This window comes from Ceratina calcarata, unplaced genomic scaffold (assembly GCF_001652005.2).
Source record: "Ceratina calcarata isolate Rehan_Ccalc_2016 unplaced genomic scaffold, ASM165200v1 scaffold189, whole genome shotgun sequence".
Taxonomy (NCBI): Eukaryota; Metazoa; Arthropoda; class Insecta; order Hymenoptera; family Apidae; genus Ceratina; species Ceratina calcarata.
This window is the reverse complement of record NW_017140401.1, coordinates 183,558-202,818: the sequence shown is the minus strand read 5'-3', so window position 1 is coordinate 202,818 and position 19,261 is coordinate 183,558. Positions and strand designations below refer to the sequence as shown.

The following is a 19,261-nucleotide window of genomic DNA, read 5'->3' as shown; positions in this document are numbered from 1 at the left end:
AAGCTTGGCAACTTGGTTTTTCATTAACCGAATTTGGTTGAATTTGTTAAGCTGTAGTTATTTTTAAAATTACGTGCAATTGTTAATCTCGATTTTTCCGCAGTTTTATTATTTTTTTAAAGTGCAAAATATTAATGTGGAATATGTGCTGCCGAACATAGATACAGTGTTGCCAAAAGTTAAATGAGCGTATTAGTTATCAACCTTGACGGGTCGCAGAACAGTTCCCGGCGGGACGCATACGGCCCGCAAGCCACGTGTTTCACATGCCTGTCTTAAATGAAGGATATATTACGATCACCGTACTCGTCAGTGAAACTCGATATGTATTGTGTCGCGACATCAGACCGTAATCGCGATAGTGATTTGCTCGCAATAATGATTAGATCGCGAAGGTAACGAGACTGGGGGTCACTATTAAGTCAGGACGAGTGAATCCCAAGGCAACGGTCTGACCTCGAATTGGGTTGTTCGCAGGTCGGGCTTGCGGTCTCTTCCCCACAACGCCAAGATGCACTACAACTTCGCCAACTTCCTACGAGACACGTCGCAACCGAACCGTGCGATCCTACATTACCAGCTAGCCCTTTGGTAAGTACTTGAGCAATTTCCCTAACATCTTAAACCTTCTTAAGAGAATAGATTCTGGAAGTTAGCCTTCAACTTCTTGCGTCATCAGACTAGGTTCTACGAGAGACATTTAATTATAGAAATAGAAAGTTGTCTCATCGACTGTGAATGTGGGTAGGAATTGTATTTTATTCTATTAATGTAATATTATCTATTTTAATTCTGAGCAATCAAGCTCTTGAGGTACTGCGACTACTGCGCACTCTTATTACAAAAATCGATACGTATTTCAATTCTGGTTTGCGAAAATCTATCCTTACATTGACACATTTTCTATTCAGTATTAAAAATCGAATGAATGGAATGATCCATTCTTTAACATCGGATTATGACAATACGAATTGTGAAAATACGATTCACCTTACGCAACGTCTTGCTCTGAACAATCTTGTTCTTGATTCACTCCGCACTCCACTTTGAAATGCCCTTGAACAAAGTCTGGCCCAACCAAGCAGGGTTTTTACATGCGAAAGACGAGCGGACTCGCAGTTGAAGCGAGAGTATGTACATACGTATATGTATACACGAGTTTCATGTCCAAAGTTGGTCACAAAGAAAGACGAAGCGAGTTTACATCCACGAGATCGTTTCCTTTTTTACTCCTCTTTCTTTTACTCTACTCACGTCCTCTTTTAGCGAGGGGCGACTGCGCTTATCAAAGCGGTAAGAGGTTTACTGACAGCGACTGGTATTCCGATAATGAAAATTCCACTTCCTCGTTCGCGCGAATCCTTTTGAAGCCGCCCGGACTGCCTCAATGAGCCGATCCCGCGTTTCTTCCTGTTGAAAACCAGGCCGCTACGCTTCTTTTCTATCCTGGCTGTTGTGACCAGCTGAATTTCTCTTGTCTCCAAAGGAATAATTCCGCTCCTTTATTATTATTATCATACTTACTTCTCTGAGAATTTATTTCTCTGTCATATAAAATGTCGTAAAATTCATCTAATATTCCAGTTTAATAACATATCAAAAGATATAAATTTATAACATCAACTGATGTCAGTTAACATTAACTTTCTTCAATTGTATGATGCATATTTAGTAAAAATTTTTATTATTAACTGTCTCAAACTTCTAGAATGTCGTACATATACTTTTTGATCAAACAATTAATTAATTATACAAGAGACCTATCAGCTTGACGTCTAAATATCCTTTCTTACCTGTTCCACTGTCAGTGTTTCAGTAGTTATTTGCTTATAAGTAAACACGACACTAAAACCGTCAATTATTTAGCGTTTATGATTAATTATTGCTTGCTAATTACAAGGTATAACGTGTACGTTAATATCGTGGCTCGTTAACGACTCATCAAGGAGTCACGCGCGTATACAAACGATTGAAAATGGTCGTTCAGTTTCACTTTGTCACTGCACGTCTGTTTTAATAAAATCCGTTGAACACCGGAAATAATAACGGTATATATCTATTCTTCGTTCATTAAACATCGCATATTGATTAGAATGGTTATTAAACCGATCTCCCACTTGCCCGCTAATTGCATTCTTTATTAATGAATCGCTCGAATAATATACAATTGAATATTTCATATCGCTGACAAATTAAACAAATGCATGCATGCAAATGATATGATCATTTCTTTAAATGACAGAGGACAGATATTATTTGAAGAATGTATTTTCCTATCAGCTAAAAGAAATAACATTCTTATATTGTTTATGAGATAATATAAACTAACATAACTTTAACGTAATGAGTTGAGAACTGTTTTGATGATTTTACAATTTGTCCGATAGACTATTTAGATAAATAAATCTATCCGTAATCTGAACTTAGTGAATCGAGAACTGTTTTAAAATTGCATTAATCGATCCTAAATATCTAAACGTGGATCGAGCTAAATCTAGACTTGATAGAATTGGAAAATATCTAAAAACTGAATCACAGTGATTTAATTTATCGGGTAAATATGGATCGATCTCGTTTCGATTCAGGACTTCCGACTCGGTTTTTACGTCGAACGGTAAGTACCCACGTGTACGAGAAAGCGCAACGAGTCGTGAATTTGTGAAACTGCTCCCCCGTTACGTGTTCCTCCGCGGTTCACGACCAGTAAGCAAAATTAATCCGTTCGCTGGCGTACACCGTTTACGGCGGCGCACTAAAATGCAGAATCCAATTAAATAATTCAAGCATGACGGCGCGATGAAGGGTCGTCGTAGTTGGTCGGTTTTTCAGCGTGCATTCACGCGTGCTGGACTCGACCGTGCACACTAAGGACGTTAAAGGCCGCGGAAAGAATTCGTATTTGATAGTCGTGCTCAAGCCTCGTTCGCCGTACGTTGATCGGTTTCCATTCCCATGCAAGTTGAGAATACGATTCAATGTACTTTCATAAAATCCTTAGTACTAATTGGAGAAAAATCAAATAATTGATACTGGCTCCTTTAAAACAGAGAGTATTGATGAACAATGTTTACTAATTAATAGACTGCAGAATAAAATATTTACGATAATCAGAAAATAGATATTTATTTATTTATTTATTTATTTATTATGCATATTTAGTAAAAATTTTTATTATTAACTGTCTCAAACTTCTAGAATGTCGTACATATACTTTTTGATCAAACAATTAATTAATTATACAAGAGACCTATCAGCTTGACGTCTAAATATCCTTTCTTACCTGTTCCACTGTCAGTGTTTCAGTAGTTATTTGCTTATAAGTAAACACGACACTAAAACCGTCAATTATTTAGCGTTTATGATTAATTATTGCTTGCTAATTACAAGGTATAACGTGTACGTTAATATCGTGGCTCGTTAACGACTCATCAAGGAGTCACGCGCGTATACAAACGATTGAAAATGGTCGTTCAGTTTCACTTTGTCACTGCACGTCTGTTTTAATAAAATCCGTTGAACACCGGAAATAATAACGGTATATATCTATTCTTCGTTCATTAAACATCGCATATTGATTAGAATGGTTATTAAACCGATCTCCCACTTGCCCGCTAATTGCATTCTTTATTAATGAATCGCTCGAATAATATACAATTGAATATTTCATATCGCTGACAAATTAAACAAATGCATGCATGCAAATGATATGATCATTTCTTTAAATGACAGAGGACAGATATTATTTGAAGAATGTATTTTCCTATCAGCTAAAAGAAATAACATTCTTATATTGTTTATGAGATAATATAAACTAACATAACTTTAACGTAATGAGTTGAGAACTGTTTTGATGATTTTACAATTTGTCCGATAGACTATTTAGATAAATAAATCTATCCGTAATCTGAACTTAGTGAATCGAGAACTGTTTTAAAATTGCATTAATCGATCCTAAATATCTAAACGTGGATCGAGCTAAATCTAGACTTGATAGAATTGGAAAATATCTAAAAACTGAATCACAGTGATTTAATTTATCGGGTAAATATGGATCGATCTCGTTTCGATTCAGGACTTCCGACTCGGTTTTTACGTCGAACGGTAAGTACCCACGTGTACGAGAAAGCGCAACGAGTCGTGAATTTGTGAAACTGCTCCCCCGTTACGTGTTCCTCCGCGGTTCACGACCAGTAAGCAAAATTAATCCGTTCGCTGGCGTACACCGTTTACGGCGGCGCACTAAAATGCAGAATCCAATTAAATAATTCAAGCATGACGGCGCGATGAAGGGTCGTCGTAGTTGGTCGGTTTTTCAGCGTGCATTCACGCGTGCTGGACTCGACCGTGCACACTAAGGACGTTAAAGGCCGCGGAAAGAATTCGTATTTGATAGTCGTGCTCAAGCCTCGTTCGCCGTACGTTGATCGGTTTCCATTCCCATGCAAGTTGAGAATACGATTCAATGTACTTTCATAAAATCCTTAGTACTAATTGGAGAAAAATCAAATAATTGATACTGGCTCCTTTAAAACAGAGAGTATTGATGAACAATGTTTACTAATTAATAGACTGCAGAATAAAATATTTACGATAATCAGAAAATAGATATTTATTTATTTATTTATTTATTTATATCTATCACACGGGTTACATGAACCCATTTTACATTATATATTAATAACAGGCACGAGCAGTATACAATCAATCATAGTACACATGGTCATATGCTGCATATAAAGAAAAAAATTAGAAAGATATTCTTTTCTTCCACCTTTACTCGGCAAAAATCTCTCATTTTTAAACAGTGCATAAAATCCCTAGTTCAGATACAGTATAAGGAATAACAGTAGGCTCACTCTCGATATCGGCTCCTATGATCTCAAGACCAACAGATTCGCTATGTTGTTAATTCAGAGATGATGAGAGAGACTGTCTATGAGGCCCGTTATAAGGATCATTCCCCAGACACAACGTACGACACGAGGAAAAGAAAGGCCGAAGTGAAAATTGCGAGGTATAGGGAAAAGCATGTAAAAGCTTGCCGCAAAGGGGCCAATTGACTTTTGCAGAGCGAGTAATCAACTGTGCAGGCTCCAAGCAGGAACTGCCGTACGACACGTTCGACATTCGACATCCGCTATTATCACCTCCCCTCAAAATATGAGTATTCTTCGGTCGTTAGAGGCGGTAGCTTATGACAGTCAAAAATCGGTTAGATCGGGCTCGTAGGCAATCATCATCTCTGATTAATCGTGCGCGGGCGTCTAATTTGACCCACAATCTTATAGATAGACTATAAGATCGTTGGTCAAACAGACTCATTTGTTATTAGTAATTAGACTACGATCGATAGGATTAAAAAACCATATAACCAAATAACTAACTATTTCTTTCACTTATACTGATTTTCTTTAATTATAAATATTTTTAAATATAGGCGGAGTCACGGACGGCTGTATTGTTGGTTGTGCGATTTCGCCTTACGCAAGAGTCAATTATTAGTACACCATTCGACAGAATAAACTTACTGTTCTTTCTTATACTGCGGTTCAGTGATAAATAATAACAAATTTGATCTAATCTTAAAAATTAAAGAAACCAATTGTTAGATAGAAAATTGTTCACTTTTTCGGAGCAAACTCACGATATTATTTTTTACTATCGTTCGGAATTTATTCGAGAATACGTTTTAATAAAATAATTCGGAACAAGTCACAGTTCATTCGAATCGATTACGCAAACGGTTGAACTGTTGAAGTCTGTGATGTACTAACCAAACTTTCGGAAATTGTAACGAGTCTTGTATTCAGTTATCGTCAAATTGTATTTTTAACGATAGAAAAAATATTTCACTTCTCACTTTGTTACATTTATGAATAGCATATGTAATAATTAATAATTATTGGTAAATGTGTATCGACTATAATATCACTAACACAAGAAAAATAATAATCAATACCTCGATACTTCTGATGGATTGAACATATATTTATAAAGTAAGCGATATAGAAGAAAAAACACTAAGGGCAAAGGGGGAAGGAAGAGCATACAGTCGAATTTTATTGACGAATAAGAGAAACGTGAAACAATGTTTCAATAAGTGAAACGTGATCCAGATATATAATTTGGTTAACGAATACTTTTAATCACGCGAAGCGTATACTTGCGTACACAATGTAGAAGAAAGAATTGAAAAGAAGCGACGAATTGAAAGGCGGAAAGGAGGGAGCAAAACAAGAAACGAACGCGTTTGTCGTGACCTGGATAGTAAAAAATACAAACAGAAGTTCGAAGTGGAAACGCAGTGGTTGCAAGGCTAGATGTAATGAACGTTGCTGCGATTTTCCGAAAAAGAGAAATACCGGGTAAGCTTTCGATCGTGAATGTTATCCATCATCCGTTATTTTAAAGATTGGTATCGCTTTCGACGGCAAATATTTAAAAAACGAAACGTTGATCCAATATTGACGTTGCTGTGATCGATGCAGCAATCGATTACGTCAGGAATTTGGCAACGTTTTAGGCTGGCTAACGAAAATAAGCGATTAGAAATTTTTTAGATCCCATCTCAGGACTTAAATTCAAAGGAAAATTTAATGTAAATGTAATCATGTTTCACTTCGTTTATTATTATCTCCAAAGGATCACCACTATCATTCATCTATGTTCTACTAGGGAACTGTTTACCATTTCAGTACTACTGCATCATCGCCGTAATGATGATTCAGTCATGCATGATCCCAACGTTGATTAGAAACGATGTACGACTTTTTATCCGTTTCATGAAAGAGGAAATAGAACGACACCTTTCACTAATTCATGAGTCAACATTTACTGTACAGGAGTATTTAGCCGTGTGTCTCTATACTCCAGACTCCAGAGTAACAGACTTTGATTTTCATCACTATGCACGTCGCAGAAGAGACTTCGAATGGAGAAAGAGGGATGCTCGCCACCCTTTCGCAAAGCATCATAGAACCTCGCGATGAATTTTCGTGCGATGCGGAAGAATTTTAATCGACCTCCCTCGACACTTTCATAATCTTCGCACGGGTTTCTCTATCGACCCGTGTTCTTTTGTACGCGAGAAAAGCAATGTTTATTAATGACTGGCCGCGCGTATCGGGGTTAATTGAAAAGTGCCGATCAAGAATCGGGCTAACTTAGCATATTACACACGCGTCATGTATCATGGATAGAATTATATTGAGAGAGGCCCGATTGAAGAGAGGTGTCAAAGAAACAGTGGGAGCAATTTAATTTTAATCGCTAAAAATTAGCAATTTGGACGGAGCAACGCTTTAAGATCCATAAAGTAAAGTTTAATCAATTGTGACTGTAAATGTTTAAACTGATTTAAGATTAATAGGTAATAACTGGTTCTATGTAATTGATAGATTATACTAACAACAACTACTTTTACAGTTTGCTTATTGAAACAATTCTAATCTTTTATTACTTCCACTTGTCTTTGATCCTATCTCATTCTGATCTCGATTCGCAAATAAGCACATGTTTTACCGATCACTCGTTTTAAAGCTTAAATAAATTTACAGACCATAAAATCGTTAACATTCATCACAGTAATTGCAGTCTTTTGTAGCAATTTGCTCACTGCGATCATAAAGTAGAATTTACATATACTTCGTAGAATGAAGCTCAAACAGATTTAAAATGAAATTGGTCCTTGCAATTCATAATCATTAATTTATTCACTATTTTTCAATCACATAATTTCCATAGATTTTGTGAGGCGTGTAAAGAACAGCCGTGCTCTTTATTCGGCATGAATTAAAAACGATCACGAAAAATTATGTGATTGAGAAGGTACGAGATCGAATCACTCAATATTCACTACTAGCAGTCCACGCCACCTCGAATCAGAATCATATCCGTATGTGAGATATTCATTTCTCTCGTTGCGAAAACCATTCCACGGTTTGATGCATTTAGTGTGGCGGTCTCATTATTCTACCGCGATTGTGCCGAGAGAAAAGTAAAAAAGGATGAAAAAATAAGCGCTTCGAAATCTACATAAATATTTGTTACTATAGTTTTTCACATCATTTCACGTTTATCGCCGTTAGATGACAGCCATATTGCGACAACCTGCTTATTTTTCAGATGACACTGCGTTCAGCGTTGCTTATCGATGGCTTGCGTCTGCAAAACGCGTGGTCTTTGCCATATCACGTTCCCTTGAAACCACTTCGCTTTCGCATATCAGCGCAATGCGCCAAGGGCGCGGGAGCGGGAACTCAAGAAAAGTGCATTAATTAGCCACAGAGCAGCTAGAGATGAAGTGGCGACCACCCTCCTCTGTCTTCTTTGTTTCGCTTTCATGCAGTACCTTCGCGCCCCGACCTCTTCTCCCTCCGAGCTTTTTCCGCCTTTCGCTTTTCCCCTTTCTCAGCAAGCCACTTTTTATATTCCTTTCCCCTAAGACAGGCTAATGCATCGCGGGATTAGATATCTCTGATACGATGTTCTTCATATTTTGATTTTGAGATATCTTAAGGAATCGAAAACGAGAAAACGAAATTCGAAAATTGTGTGGTCGGGGATAATGAGATTGTGTTAAGGTCTATTTTCGAACATGTTATGATATGTTCAGAATTACTTAACTTCGTTATTATGATATCACGTTAGTAATATTAATAACTGTTATTGTTTCTCCTCTTTTATTTTTATATGTACTTATGTTATTATTACGTTCGTTTGCAATTCCAAATAGTTATTTTTCCATCTCAATCAGAATTATAGGGGAAATACTCGGGTAAAAAATCGCTCGTCTCTCTGTATTCGATCATATTCTGGCTGGCTAATCTTCGGCTTCGGTCCTAACATTGCAATATTTGTCCACGAAAATGCAATCAATCCTGTAAACAAGAGGGAAAACATGGTCGACGTTGAAAAAAGAGGAAGATGGTGGAAGCGAATGGGCGGCCGGCGCGGCGGCGTGGGAATGCAGAGCCGGGACGGAGAAAGGGAGATGAAAAAACGATGCAGGCGCGAGAACAGCGGCTGCAACGTCGGCGAACGATTGCACCCGGGGATGAAAATTGCGCTTGGACGGTACACTCTTGCCCGCCTGGCTCTGCTCGCTTGTAAATCTCATTTCCTAGGCTGAGCCTGACTGCCGCGCTGTCCCATTCGAGCTTTCTTTGTCCCACCGTCCCGTGGCCTTCCTCCATCGGCGTGGCGCGCCAGCTTCCTCCACTCGACCGATATTAGCTCTGAAAAATTGAACCTTCGACTAACTGCCAATTTCCTACACTTGTTTCGTTCGGTGAATCGACGCACTGCGAACAGGTTGAACCTTCATTCCCTAAATCCCATCTCCCTTTGCCGGAGAATTATTCTTTCCAAAGTGTGCGATATACGAATGTAAATTGCCTGTTTTACCAATGGTCTCAAGTGTTTACTTATTGCTTCGTTGAATTTTTCAGTTTTATCGCCGGCGATAAATCTTATTGGAATTTTTATAACTAAATAGACAAATTAAAATGAAGTATTGCAATGCAATATTTCATGCACAATTGTAAAATATACAGGATGTCCTGTAAATAGTGGTAGAAGCGGACAGTGGGTAATTCTACATAGAAAACTGAGAATTATGTTTTTTCATATAAGGCTTTGTGTAAGGAAATTAAGTTACTTGGAGGGTGCGGGTCCAATGGGTTCCAAATGCTCAGGTGTCGAGGTTCGATTTCTTTGTTGAGACCCGATAACGCGACGTTTGGTTTTTTCGTGGCAAAGTCCATAGAGTTCTGGACGAGTGACTGCTCGTACAGGACACTCATGCGGAGACGCTTGATGGAATCGCAACAACGTTCAACTTTGAAACAAAAATTTGAAGTTCAGGTTATCCACGAGTTTTATTCGCATTTGCTCATCTTAACTTATATTTGTTTGCGAGAAAAATATATTGGAAACTTTATCGAGTACGCGTGCACTTGGTCTAGATAGATTCGGGTCGACTGATTTCATTATCTTACTTTCGGGTATTTCGAGCAGCGTTTTTTATTTCGGGCCTCTTTGATGTTTATAAATATTGTCAATATGGTGGTATATTTTGTAGCCTCAAACTTGCCTTCGGGCCGCTACCGCGCCCCTTGATCGATAATGAAATAATTTATAACGAATTCCGTCAATTCTTATGAAAAAATTTTATTCTATATTTTCTATTCAGTTTTTTTGGAGAATTTCCCACTGTCGGCTTGTACGGGACACCCTGTACAATTGTTGGTTAATTAAAATTTTTAACTGACTTCAATATTTTCTAATGAAAAATTAAGGGATTAAATAATGAAAAGATCTTCCCATTTTCCTTGTACAAATAAATTGACTATTTTTTGAAAACCGAAATTCCATATTACCCAAGTTATCTTTATGACAAGATCTCGGCTCTTCTCATTGACTTTCCAACTCGCGACGACGGCGATGAATTAGTTTTCGATCAGCTGGACGAAATTTCCCTGAGGAGACATTCCATGAAGTTTCCGGTCCAGCTGGGAACGGTGTGCATCGACTAAGTAATTTAAAGTAGCCCGAGATTGACCCGGGACTGCGCCAGTAGTCCAGTAATAATTGAGAACGGGAGAAACGGGCGCGAGGATCTCGGCGCGTTAGTATCTGCCGTTTGTTATTACGCTCCCAGAAAGAATAGTACCAGTTCGCCTGGAGAATCGTCAGTGGAGGAGTGAAACGTTCCCGAATGGAGAGAAATACACTTCCGTTCATAAATCTTAGCTTGCTTCTATCAAAACATCTGATATCTTTAAATCATGTAATAAGTCATGTAATTAATCATAAATACTTTCAACGAAATTTCTATCAATACAGAAGTATATTAAACAATTTCTAATGAGCATTGTTTAAACTTGCCAATTATTTATACTAGAGTTTGTATAGGAAAACCAAGGACTCGTACATTATTTCTTCTACGTGCACTATACATATGTGTTCCGCAGGAGAAGTTTAGGGGAAAGTCACACTGGTGGTAGTTCGCGATAACGCATTATATGATTGGGATTTTATGACGCGCGTTTTATTATTCGAAACGCAACATAAAACGTGTCTATTCACGGTAGATAGATATGTACACGTATAGGTGGTTTAGCAATAAATTAAACGGCTGGAGAATCGACGGAATGTGTGTTGATCCGCAATAAAAATTCTCGTTATTGTCCCGTATATGGCGGGGAGCTCAGTTGGAGACAGGCGATGGAGTTACCAGAGCGCGATACTAATGCATCCGGTTTTATTGTTTATCGACTGTCTGACGAGCGATGGAGTTAACCTCCTTGGCTATCTACGGGGAAATGGCGTCGAGACGACTGGACTGGGTGTTGTCTGGAAAAGAGAATTCAATTTTCTTGGAAACTGAAACAGCAGCCATTCGAGACGCTTGTACGTTCGACGAGATGCGTTCAAACGTGTGTCTGTTATATTTAATTTTGAACTCTGTATTCTCGACGAGGTTTGTCCGAGTAATGATTAAACACTGAACACGTAAATGAAATCGAATCTTCGCAAAATAGAAATTCTTAAGCTGCGTCTACACTACATAATATGTTATATGTATATCTAAATTATACACTTGTTGGAAATGTAAGAAGCAGAATTTTATGTATATAGCATAATGTAATACAACATTTTTTTTGTTATTATAGTAGATAATTATATATATATATTCATAAAACATTTTGCATACTATTATTTATAATGACTTAAAACATTCAGGACGCAATCCTGACAATAACTGCTGGTGTCAATTTTATTGGAAAAACAAAGTAAGGCCTAAATGAAAATCCTGGCTACGGCCAATTATTAGTTCGAAAATGTAGCAACAACGATCTTCTAGCGGATATAAAAACATATAAAAACTCCCGGTTTTGAATAATTTAATAAATAAAATTGGACATGAAGTAGTAGGTGTAGAAATTAATTCCGTGCCTCTTCAAACCTTTAGTATTTATTTATAAAGTAATCATACATCTGTTACTTTTTGAAATTTCTCTAGTACTTTCGATAATTTTAGTCCATCTTACTTTGTCGAATTCCTTGACGATTTTCATGCAATGAATTCATTAATACTTTTTGGCATCTTTTCCGATGTCTGAAAATTCATATCTGTTGGCGTGATCGGGCTTGAATGACAATCCGATGGAGCCAGATCACGAGAGTTTGCCGTATGTGGGAGGGGAGGGGATTTCCCAAGTCAAACAGCAAATGACATCCTTTGTTACTATGGAACGTGTGGCCGAGCTTTATCTTATTGCACGATGACGTGTCGTGTTCGGTGTACCTGTAAATGGTCTTCTTCTTTCGAGTTCATTATTCATGTGAATCAGTTGTTGGAGCGATGTGCATTGACAGTCTGATAAGATTGGACCAATTCATAGTACACTACTCCCTATTTATCTCACCATATCCACAGCAAAACCTTCTTAGCGTGGCTATTTGATCTTGCAGTGAATGTAGACGGTTTTCCAGGGTGAATCCACGATTTTCTTCATTTAGGATTAATGATGTTATGATGTTAATGATGTACGTTATGGATGTTGTCCAAGAAGACCTTCCGTTTGAATCACGTTAACAGCAATGTATTCATCTCGTGCCATCATTCTTTGTTCCTAGTTCTTTTAACTGTTTTTGTTTTGACAAGATGTCAAATGTTTCATAAACGTTGTAAATGTTGATACTCCAATGTTCTAAAATGGTGAGCGAATATTTACATTCAAACCAGAGTTATATGTAATTTAATATCAAAACACTTCATTAACTTCTACACTTAATAAGGAAGAAAGATACAACATTTTGAGATGCAGGATCAATAAAAGAGATAGTTACTTTAAGGATCTTAGCAAATGGAGATTTTTAATACGTTTTGTTGTACATATATAGCGTAGATGCAAGTACAAACAAGTTATTGTAACAAGTTATAGAAATATGTTACATAACAAAATTGAAGACGTAACATAGCAATGTTTCGTTAATTAATATACATTCAGCTTTAGAAATATTCTTAACGATTATTACTAGTAAGCGTGCATAAGTAACAATTGACAATAGATTAATATTAAAACGTTAAATCAGTAATAATGTTGATTCGTCTGTCGCATTAATGGTAAACGAATTAATGACAAGCTTGGAATATTCGATCGTCCAGACCGTTTCTATCGTTTGTTGCTCGACGTTCATCCTAAACGAAACCAGAAGAACAATTACCGTTGAACGTATCGATTCCATCGTTTAGCGTAGGATGGGTCCGTGTGAAACGAGCAATAAACATGAACGCGCGCGCAATAAATGTGTAGAGGCAATATAAGATAATAGGTATGTACGCCGCTGTGGAAACAGGGCGGCCAATTTATTCGCCGATGTTTGTGGCTGATGAACAATGCGTGTTCTCTTCTAGCATGGTTGAGTATGCTCTCATCATTGCTCGAGCAGAGAACACAATGACCTATTATCCGTAGTTTCACTTTTAAAACAAAAATCCGATTGTTAATTATTACTCGGTAATAATTATCCACGTCCTCGGCGTTGTTTGTTTCGCCTATACAATTTGTGATAAATTTTGTCGTAACATATGTTGCATTCATCTTTAAACGAAATTGAAAGTGTCAGTGCTGAATACGTTTTAGTGGGATTACAGCAAACCATATAACCATAATTATATGTATAATGAATGATATAAATAATAAATCATAATCATTTTTATTAACGTAGAAAAATGTAATCAATTTTCATCTAATATGATGATATGTGAACGTTTATAATTGCTAACATTTTATATTTGTATCTTTCGCTGAAAGGAAATGTCTCTATCTACATTCCTCTAATGTATCATTGAACAATAATGTTTTACAATGTGTTTTGAGATTTATTATTGAAAGATGTACGTATCTAATAATAAAAATTCCGAAAACGCCTGGAGCATCAATAATACGAACAAGAAAGAAAACTGATATAACTTGCCATCCACTAAAACATGGAACTAGAGGTGAACGTTAAAAATTGTCAGTATCCAGTTTCCGTTCCAGTATGATTTCTGTCGCGCAATAACCAGAGGCACGGAACACTATTATACCATTATATAATGGGCAGTCGGATTTGCCGTACGGGCAACAATCCTTTCCCTCCCCCCTTAGCCGCTTTATCCCCCATTGCTTTGTGTCGTTCCATCCTATAACTTTGTCGTTGCCTTAACTTCACGATCCAGCGCAACCATAAAGTGGGTCCATCGAAAATTACTGCGGGATATTCGGCAAGAGCTTGAAATTACGCGAACTGCCATCAGCCAAGTTTTCGCCGAGTCGCGAATAATATTGGCATTAGACTGATGCATATTGTCCACGTTGCACATTCGTAATGTCTTCGCGTAATTACTAGATAGACATCTTCCTACTGGGAAAGTGATTATATGCTTGATCAACAAATGTCATACAGTTTAGAAAGAATAAAAAAATAAATATTTTGAGGTATAAATTGTTGAAATTTTAGTTATTGAACTAATAGTACATGGTCACCTTTTTCTACTTTACATATTACGCATTCATATTACTATAAATCATTTTCGGAACTCTGATATCGGTGCGATAAGCCAGAATGTCAATGTTAACCATTAAATTGGCCAACAATATGTGTTTATGCTATTCGATTCTATGTCCTTATTTCTCAAACAATCAAGACAAAATTCATTTTAATGTCTAATTTGAGAGCACTTTGATTCTACATTCTAGGGCACTTTGGTCATTATTCAATGAGATTATGCCGATATGTAATAAAACAATTTGTTACAAAGTGAAGCAAAAATCGTAGTTACTACATTTTGAATTTTAAGTGATTTTATACTAAACAGATATTGTTCTGAATAAAATAAGAACCAGAGATACCCTGGAATATACTTTATAGTAAACAGTCAAACGAATTTTTTCTTGACTCACTGAGAAATAAAAATGTATAATCGAACAGTATAAACCTATATTTTCTACTGTTTTTGCTTAGCTATTGGTAAAACTGAACAAAAAACGTGAAAAATTTACTGACAAATGTTAGAAAAGTCTCGTGACTATCCTGGCCCCTTAAGGATTCTCTATTTGTGGAAAAATAAAATTAATACAAGTTATCTAACAAATTATGAAGTAACGTGTCTTTGAATTATTGCATACATTATTGCTTACATGTAGAATATATGATTTATAACCTGTTAGGAAATTCTGCGGACACGCCAAGTCAAAAGAGCCCATGGTAGTAAATAAATATTAAAGAAACAGAATGTCCCCCTCATCCAACTCCACGCGTGAAAGGAGCGTGACACGGGGATACAGTATCCATTCCACGCTTCTCTCTGTCACGCTTTATCTCTTTCTTACAAATGAAACAGGTTATTTATTATCCAATAAAGAGACACTCCTGGTACGCGACACCCTTGCGGCCGCTCTGTCGGGATTCTATCCTCTGACGTGTAAATATCGAGGTTTCCCTTGTGGCTCTCTCCCGAGACTGGACAGACACATTTTATCTTTCGCACCCCCTTTTCGAAGGTGCATGCTCCTCGTACCATTTGAAAACAATTCCAATGTAACAAATGTTGTGTCAACCATGATTTTAAACATGAAATCAAAGTAATCTTATGAAAAGAAAGCTAACAAGGAAGATGTATTATTTTCATTGATCAAGTCCATGGATTTCACCTCAATTAGTTTGGAATTGGACTGGACTTTGCTTTGCTTGTTTCGTTAAAATTACTTTTTATATGTCAGTAGTTTTAGTAAAGGAGTCTGCTACAGCGCAGACAGAACCTTATTCCATAAATGTGTTGCATTACGATTAAAAAAATTCAGAGGGAAAATAATGCTGTAGGGTTCAATTACTGAGTGTACACTCTCATATCTTTTCGGCCAAGGCCATTTCCCTAATTACGATCCGCTCTCTACTTCACGAGTTTTCTGCTTTTGTTACGGTTTTCGCGTACCTTTCATTCGAATAATTAATCCGTCATTCTTTTCTGTTTTGAGTCCTCACAAAATGTAACAAACGGATGAAATTATGAATTACGGCTTTGTGTATAATAAAAAGTGTTTACATTTTATGACGGACCAAGTCATTAATCCCATTGTGCAATCATCCATTGAAATTTTTAAGGGATTAACTTCTTTAGTAATTATGCTTAGTGACTTTCCAACTTATGTGCATTCACAACTAATTTGATTAAATTCACATTCATTATATTAGGTGAAGTAAAAAGTTCTGAGCCTTTTTCGTTACATGGCTTTAGTGAGCCATATCTTACGATGTGTACGTTGTATCTTCTCAATCTATACGGCAAATTAAAGGCGACATAACGCCTTAAAAAAAGTCTTGTGACCATTTTTTGACGAGTGAATCCAGTTGTGTGTTAGTGCGTTCCAAAGTGGAGGTAAAAAACGAGAAAATTCGATACATTATTCAGTACCACTACGACCAAGGGGAAAAAGCGATGCAGGCGGCCAAAAAAATTTGTGTTGTTTATGAACCCAATACAGTATCGAATGCAATAGCAAAGCGGTGGTTCCAACGTTTCCGTTCTGGTAATATGGACGTTGAAGATGAGACACGCTCTGGTAGGCCAATTGTCGAAAACGTTGATAAAATCATGGAAATCGTCGAGTCAGACCGGCATGCGAGCACTTATTTTATTGCCCAGGAACTGAAGATTAGCCAGTATAAAATGGGGCATTAACTGTGCCTACCTTGAGTATTGCCGTTATTTGTAGTAATATGAAAAAATGTTGTATACAAAACTTGCATTGTGTAGAGGGGGACATACTATGATACATATTGTGATGGTGATCCTATGGCAATTAGTGTGGTAGAGATGGTCACGCACTTGCACCATTCCCTAATTTATTTCGTACATCCTTCAAAAACATTACACTTTTCATACAGCCTCATTTATGTACCTATGCAAACGTATTACTGTACGGTTACAGTTGAAAAATGGCAGAACTCATTTCTTATTGAAGTACCCCTTTGCAAACAACATTTGTAGTTCTTCTCGCAGGCTGCTTGCTGAATTCACACGTATGATTCGTGCGGAAAAGGTAAGGAAAGTAATGAAATGCAAACAATAATCTCACTTCACTTCATCCCCTTAATTGTGGAATTTCGAAAAATCCAGGAATTTATTTTTAGATATTTGCATCAGAAGCTCTTATAGGAAAAAACTAAGTCGATATCTTATATTATATGTATAAGAGACATAAGAATATCCGTAAAAATGCATTTTACCTCCTTTCACCATTTTAAAGGTGGAATTAAAAAAAATTCAGAAATTGCTTTGTACTACTTTTATAGCATAATATTTTGATATCAGAACATATTTGTTATGTCAGCAGGATGAAGAAGTATTGCAAAACGTAAGAATCGAATCTTCAGCTTCACAATACACATGTGTATGTGGATATGTGCATGAATGCGCCTTTATGCCGGGAGTGTTTGTACAGCCCCACGTGCTCACAAATGTTTTTACTGTTAAGGGCCTAGGGTAGTCACGCGACTTTTCTAACACGCATCGGTAAAGTATTGACGTTTTTTGCTGTGTTTTATCGATAACCAAGCACAAATAGTGCAAAATGTGGGTTTACGGGAATACACTTTTCGTCCTTATATGAGAATATTTTCCGATCGTCAGACACCTCTTCAGAAGGAAAAAAGACAAATCTGGTGCGCTCTGGTCATGTATTAACCTATTCATGTCGAAAAATTATTACTTTGGGAGATATTTAAATTTTAATACTGAGAATTGTTAAGTACATAAGTGTACACTCGCGTAGTATTCTATGAAAAGTAGGTAAATGCAGTTCCGCATAGCGGTCATCAAAGCATAAACAAGCATTTCGATGTCCCAAACGTAGGTCTCTTATCATCGTATTAGTATCGTACCATTTGTCTCTGGATATTTCTCCTGATATAATTTTATAGCCACGTAATAATTATTATCACATTTTCCAAGCACCATAATCATGTCGACAATTTCAGTAGGCAGATGATCACACATTTTGTTTGCTGTCTGCTAATGATACTGGTCCAGCACATATAATCACATTTGTCCTGTTACTCGTTTAACATGATTAACGAATGCCATTCAGGCTTAACGATAAGAAGATGAAATGGAATGAGGATGTTAAGAAAGAAATTGTATATACAGAATAATTGTAATTCCATTCTTTACACAATATTGTTTATTTATAACTGCGTTTATATATGTATATCTAAGTTACTGAATTTTCCTTGTTCGTCGACTTACACGCGGAATTGCACGGCTGTCCGTGTTTCCCCAATAACTCACCGCGGAGCGAAACACGTACGGCGATCCCCGTTCCCGAGAGGTCACGTATTAGGTTAGATTTCGCTCTCCGTGAGCGACTCGTTCTCGTCCGCCTTAAACTTCCGGTTTGTTCCACGAGGACGGCGGAAGTATAAAGCGGATCGCGCGTGCGGAACAAAAAGTTCGATTGCATGAGCGCAATTTCTTAAATTGGCCGCGGAAAAGATTTCGTGTCCAGCTTTTATCATGACGGAGTCGAAGAAAAAAGGTCGATTCAGGAAAACGAAGAATGGCCATGTACTCGGGAAGCTCGACAAAGCTATTTTAATTAAAACTTTCCGTTGAATCAGATAGCCTCGGAGATATTCGGACAGAAATTCAGAGTTAAGGACATTGCTCGAGCCTGAAACAAGAGCTTCAAAGCGTTTCAAGTGCCAAGTAAAATGGCAGACGCGTTGTTTATTTGAATGAAGGAACGTTTTCTGTATCTCTGATGGGGTCAACAAAAATACGCGCGGTCTATTCTCTTGTGTCTATGGCCTTTTTACGAATGTGATAATATCGTTATGGTTCTTAAAATGGTATTACAATAATGAAACTTGGATTTTAAGATGACCTGATTGAAAGATCTGCAGCATGTATGTTACTATAAATATGGAAAATGGAATTCAATTAAAAGAAGATATTAAGTCTGAGGAGGCTACAAATCTCTATAAGAAAATCACTATCACTGGTGTGAAAAGCTGCTTGTCTCTTCAAATCCGCGATGCCATACTCGTATCCGTATACACATAAGTACCGAACAGGAACTGTGCATTGCAAGTTCCAAACTTCTGGTAGATCGATATTCTCCCAAATTATTCTCTTGCGCGTGCTACGCATCTCGAGAATTTCTGCAAGAGAGAGCTGCTCAGTGGGAAAGTTTAATGAACACGTTGAATT

The 19,261-nt window shown here is 37.1% G+C and overlaps 1 protein-coding gene across 1 annotated transcript in view; it reads left to right on the top strand.

Annotated features, from left to right (window-relative positions):
* The window catches only part of LOC108621945 (transmembrane and TPR repeat-containing protein 1), a 258,139-nt gene that overhangs the window by 216,896 nt on the left and 21,982 nt on the right, over positions 1-19,261 (top strand). The window contains exon 10 of the mRNA XM_018019556.2: positions 478-591. Coding sequence (XP_017875045.1) covers positions 478-591 — 114 coding nt within the window. The remainder of the gene's footprint in view (positions 1-477; positions 592-19,261) is intronic.